We start from the raw sequence: 5,762 nt of genomic DNA on the forward strand, positions 1-5,762 counted from the left end.
GCTGTCTCTCCTGGTGTCCTTCCTCAGAGGACACAGCTACTCAGCTTGCGTTGATTTTCCCTTTGGCAGGGTCTGCAGCATGGGTCACAGGGTTCGTGGTGGCTGGAGCAGTGTGCTCAGCCTCGCTGCTCACTGCAGAGTTCGTGCTCCTGCATGTGTCTCTGAGCTCTGTCTCAAAGGCAGAAGCTTCCAGCAGCAAAAATGCTAAAAAACTCACGGGTGGCAGGAGAATGGGGAAGTGACTCCTGCAGCAGGCCAGGGCAAGCACTTCATGACAGCACAGTAAAAGAAAGAGTCCTTTTGGCCTTAATTCCTGTAGCAAAGTCTTGAACTTGGCTGGCAGTGCTTGTAAAAGTGCATTTGGTGTTTAAGAGCAGAGCATGGATTTTGCAGGTGGAACAGCTAGTTACATGATCTGTCTTCTCTTAAATTGCTTCCTTTAATAGAGTCTTTCATGTGACTTGTCTAGTTTATTACTATTTATTACAGTAAATTCATACTGTTACTATTTACTATAGTAATTTTATGGAAATCCCCACTGACTGCAGTAGTCATAAGTCTGAGCCTCTAGAGAGCTGGCAGCCTGCAAGACAAAATGCTGTTCTGAGAAGCCCAGAGGAAAGCTCATGTCAGGCACCTCTAGTTTCCATCTGATCTGCCAGTAACTGTTATCATTTTTATTTTAGCTTTGTTTCCTAAGAAAATAATGTTTATGAATGATGCTAGCTGTACATGTGTCTGTTGGTTCTTCTCAATAACTTTTTTGACATGCTGATCAGTTAAAAAATGGTTAGGCACAAATACTGTTACTCTAATACTCCAAAGGTTGACCGACTCGCTAAGCAAATTCTTCTGGTTCTCTAGCAACAGGAGGATGTGCAGACAAGAAAGACACTATTCATATTCAAATAATAACTCTGCTTTTTTTTTAAGACTTCAGAGAGGTCATATAAGATTCCAGATGCAAGATAAAAACCAAAGGAAATAACTGTTTACTGCATCTGAAGTTGCCTGTGTATGTCCCTGAAACTGAGCCTTGTCTTGTAAATAAAAAATAAGAAGTGACAGATAGGACTGAAGTTAAAACTCTTACTATTTCTGTAGATTTTTGTTTTAAGTTCTGCTAGAGTTAAAAGTCTTAAGGTAGGTTGCTGTGCTGATGCACTGAAAATAAGATTCTGCAGCCAGTGCTTTACTAAGGACTAGCTTCACAATGCACAAGGCAGACAAGAACACAGATCATTCTGTGTTGCAGGATCATCTGCTGCATCTTTCCTCAGTTCCTTAAAAATACCACAAAACAAATTCATGAGGAGCTAAACATGAAACCGAAGGGGCAGATCCCCCTGCCTGAGAGTGGAATTTGTTCCTGTAGTTACTTCTCTGAACTCCATAGAATTAGACAGATAATTTTATTCTTTTCTCATTGTTTCCTAGCTCAGCCTGTTTTTCCTCCAGAATACATGGTCAACCCAGAATACCTGGAGAGAGAACCCCCTAAAGTGTACCCTGGGTGTTCCGGGGTGTATCCTTACCATTCATTTCCCATGGGATTTGCCATCAATGAGTCGCCTCCAGGTATATCACTTCAGAGAGGTTTCCGACACATTCCTAGCAACTCTGGGCCAGGGAAAGCAGCGTCTGCATCAGTAAGTAGCAGTCTTTTAATTACCTCTGGCAGTAGGGCTGTCTTTAGCTGCCTTCCTCCTCCTAAAGTACCCATGAAAAGTTATCCTGCTTATCAGTTACTTCACAGCATTTTTATGTGCTATGTTGAAGAAAGCAGGAACAAATGGTGATTGATGTTAATAGTCCAACCCAAACCCAGATTTTGTGAAGGGTTTGGGGCCTTTTACATCCTGCTAACATCTGCAAAGGCCTTTTGCAGTTATGTCAGTTTGGCATCTAATATGGTCTTGTTGTGGCAGTGTAGATGGCACAAAATGGCCGTTGGGAGGCTCCTCTTCTTCCGTGCTGTACAAATCTAATCAGGAGGGCGAGTGTCAGGGCTTGGCCAAGGCACCACAGCCGCAGAGAAGAACAGGGAAAATCAGCTTCCACAAGGAAGTGAATCAGTATGGATGGATATTTCTGTTTTGAGACATCTGGTTTCTCAAAAACACTGGGAAACTATTGAGGTTAACAGAAGTTTCAGATGAAAAATAACGTTTAGCATCATAGGGCCCACACCTTCATGGTAAGGTATATATACCATACCAAGCGTGGCAGAGCCCACATAGACATGGTCAGAAACAAGATGCTAAATTGCCTGTCAGATGTAGTGATGTGTGTGGACGCTTCCGGTCCCTTCCAGTGCTGTCGGTCATGTTGGTTTAAACTGGCAGTGTCCAGGTTTTGACCACAGTTAGGCACATTATCAGATTTCCAGCTGCTGTATGCCATTCTGGCTGCATTAAGTACAATTCATGTTCAGCAGAGTGTAGAGATCGTGTAGAGACATCTGCCTTATGACTACTAGATTTATTATGCTCGCATAGAAATTCCCTGTCACATTTTAGGGGTTATTGAGAAGGAGGGTGACTAGCAGCAGTCTGAGGTCCAGATAAATTATCCTGGTGGGCTGGATATATATAGGTTGGGAAATGCCTTGTCTAGACAATCACTGTGTGTGGTTATGAACTTAATTTTTAACTGTCCTGACATAGATGGACAGGTTTCATACAAGTTCTATCTGTACCAGGGTGCATGGCCAGATCCAAGAAAAAATGCTCCTGTTTCTCTCTTTAATTCTGCAGGATGGAAATACCTCCTTGCACATGGAATAAGTTTTATCATGCTCTAGCAGGTCTGGTGATCACAGACGACCAGGGCTATGGGGCACCCTGTGGTGCACACCAGCCTCTCAATGTACACAGAGCCACTCACTGCACTGGGCTCAGGGAAGAATGTATAACTAGCAGGGAGGTGGTGGCAAGGAGTATTTTCCTAGGTTGCCTCTCTTGCACTAAGACTTCCAGACTTGCTCAGTGGCAAGTGCACTGTTTCAATGGTGAAGATGAGCTGTCCTGGTTTAAACCAGCTCCTCTAGTGAGATGCCAGAACAGGTGACGAGGACTTAGAAGGTCAGTTTTAGTTGAGACATGGTCTGAGAAGCTGCTACTTCTCAGTTTCATCGTAGTACACTATGCAAGGCTTTGCATGTGCTGCACCTATGGATGTGACAGCATATGGCCACAAAATGGACAAAAAATGTATATTCATAGGTAAAAGATGAAACAGAAAATATTTGGTACTGCAGATGTATCCTGCATGGAGTCTTTAGATGGAAGGTGCTTTGTTTCATGTGTTTCCGCAGATTCCAGATGGAGGTGGAGATTTCCATCAGAGGTACTACGCTCCTCTGTCTCAGTTCATCCCACCAGGTTTTCTCCCAGGCCTTCATTACATTCCACCTCCCCTTTCACTGAACATCGTGGCTGAAACAACCAAGGAAGCACATGGTAAGGAAATTGGAGATGAGCCCTGGGAGATCCAGTTTTAACCTGGGTTCAATATGTAACCACAGAGGCGGAAGCCCCAAGAGACCCTGGTTCTAGGTAGTTTACAGGGGATCCCTGTGACAAAGCCAGGACTAAGACCCTGAAGTTCCAGGACAGATGCCAGGTTGTACAGCTCTGGCAAGGGCTGACTTAGGGGAAGCAGCCTAATCTGCTTGGGCTTTCCAGCTGATGAGCACTTCAAGCTTCACACAGATGTTGAAGGCCCCAGGACTCAGAGCTATTCCAGAATATGACCTGTTGATGTTCTCAGTATGAAACTATTTCTCTAAACAGCTAGTTTGCAGGACATATTTTAAAAATTATTTGACTCTGTTACAATGTAGACACACTGTTTTAAAAAATGCAGGCTAACATTTAGCATGAGTAATACGATATTTCTTGCTCATCTGCAAATCCTACATTTTAATTGCTCTAAATGAAGGATTGAATCTCCCAAATCTCACGTTATTTTATTGAATCTCACAGGATTTTAAATTTCTGGCATAGTTTAAGGCTTTGTGCCCCTCTCTTTTGGTCTCTTTCATGTATTGTGCCTACATGTGGACATATTTGTGGTTGTATTTGCAACTTTTTCATTTGGCTGCAGCTCACTGTGACCACAAGAGGGTAGAGCTGCTCAGAGAATTAACCACTAGATGAGTGAATAGCCAGGGTTATTTTAAATTATTTTTGAAAAATGCAAATAAATAAATACAACTTTATTTCTCTCCTTGAACATGAGAATAAAAGAAATAGTTAGATCTTTCTGTTTATGCAACAGATTACAATAATCACCAAGTGAAAAGTCAAATCTCTTGTATAAGAGGGAGGAGAAATAGAGGAGTATGATTATCTTGTGAATTGAAAATATGTTGATGGTGGTTATGTGGGACAAAATATAAGTTGGGTGGTGGTTTTGGCCTGGTTTCTTGACAACATAAGGCTTGTGCAGTCTCATTTTCTGTCAGTGTCAGTCCTCTCAGAACTTTTCAAGCGATTAGTTATTTTCAGCCAAACATGTCTGTTGTGATCACAGGCCTACACAATATTGATCAGCAAGGGAAACAGATGCCTCCCACAAAATGGTTTGTTTGCAGCCATGTCACGGCGTTTGGCTGGCTGTCAGCTTGCACTCGATTCCTGACTGACGTGCATGTCCCTTGGCCAACAACCAAGTGCCTGCCACTCAGCCCAGCGGGCACGTATCTCCAGAGCAGTCAGAGCATACCTGCTTCTTGCCTGGCTGGAGAGCCGAAGAAAAGTCAGCAAGAGATGTGGTGCACAGGGGGAATATGACGGATATGGCAGTGTGGGGGGTGTACAGGCATTGTAGAAATGTAAACTTATTTCAAGATACTGCCAAAGGTCTTAGGACTTCAATGCAGCAGGAGATACTGGTGTGCTGGAGGTGGAATAATATGGCTGTCTGAGGGGAAGGGAGGAAGCAGGGCTGGCAGGCAAACCAGAAAGTGTATGTGAGGGTTAATGGGGTTTGTGATTTGGAAGGGGCCATACTGCAGTGGCAGAGAACCTGAAGGGGGTTGCAGCTATTCTGTTATGTGTGAATGGGAAGGAACTGGGAGTAGCAGACAAACACGAGGGACATGGATAGAAGTAGTGGTATTGTGTGAGGAAAACAGAGGAAATCCGTTAGTGTATTGGTAAAGTTGTACTGTCCAAATTATCATGAAAGTGAGCAACTGGGTAGAGAAGGGAGGTCATGAGAGCATCCCCCCCAGAGAGTAAAAATGCCATCTAATGACCTCAGCCCTTAATACACACTAGGGAAATCACAACCCAGGCACAAAGCCATAGGAAACAATGCATCATGCGTTGTGCTGCTCAGAGAACAATCCAGTTTTCTTACAGCTGTAGAGAAAGTACAAATTAATTCTACTACATAGCATTTATGCTCCGGGATATATAGGAATTTGCAGTAGTGACACAGTGGGGGGGATACTTCTGTGTGAGGTCTTACACAAAATAGCCTGCCAGCAGAAGGTGAAGATGTAGAGGGAAGCTACAGCGAAACTAGTAATTCTTTGATTCTGGTATTCAAGATGCTTGAAAAAAGAGAAAAGCTGTAATATTTAGTGCATGGGGATGTGTTAGGATTGCATCACATCTTTGTTCCCGAGAGAAACAGACTCAAACCTGCAGTCAGACTTCGGAACATCCTTCCTCCCGAAAGACCTCCAGAACTGAGGTGAAACGGGCTTTTTTGGCAAAACTGTTGCAGGAGAATGGTTATAGGAAACTTCA

General features: G+C 43.4%; 1 protein-coding gene across 1 annotated transcript in view; it reads left to right on the forward strand.

The window, feature by feature from the left end:
• The window catches only part of DMRTB1 (DMRT-like family B with proline-rich C-terminal, 1), a 7,201-nt gene that overhangs the window by 353 nt on the left and 1,086 nt on the right, over positions 1–5,762 (forward strand). The window contains exons 2-3 of the mRNA XM_010145110.1: positions 1,438–1,649; positions 3,317–3,461. Coding sequence (XP_010143412.1) covers positions 1,438–1,649; positions 3,317–3,461 — 357 coding nt within the window. The remainder of the gene's footprint in view (positions 1–1,437; positions 1,650–3,316; positions 3,462–5,762) is intronic.

The sequence above is a fragment of the Buceros rhinoceros genome, unplaced genomic scaffold (genome assembly GCF_000710305.1).
Source record: "Buceros rhinoceros silvestris isolate BGI_N320 unplaced genomic scaffold, ASM71030v1 scaffold24601, whole genome shotgun sequence".
Classification (NCBI taxonomy): domain Eukaryota; kingdom Metazoa; phylum Chordata; class Aves; order Bucerotiformes; family Bucerotidae; genus Buceros; species Buceros rhinoceros.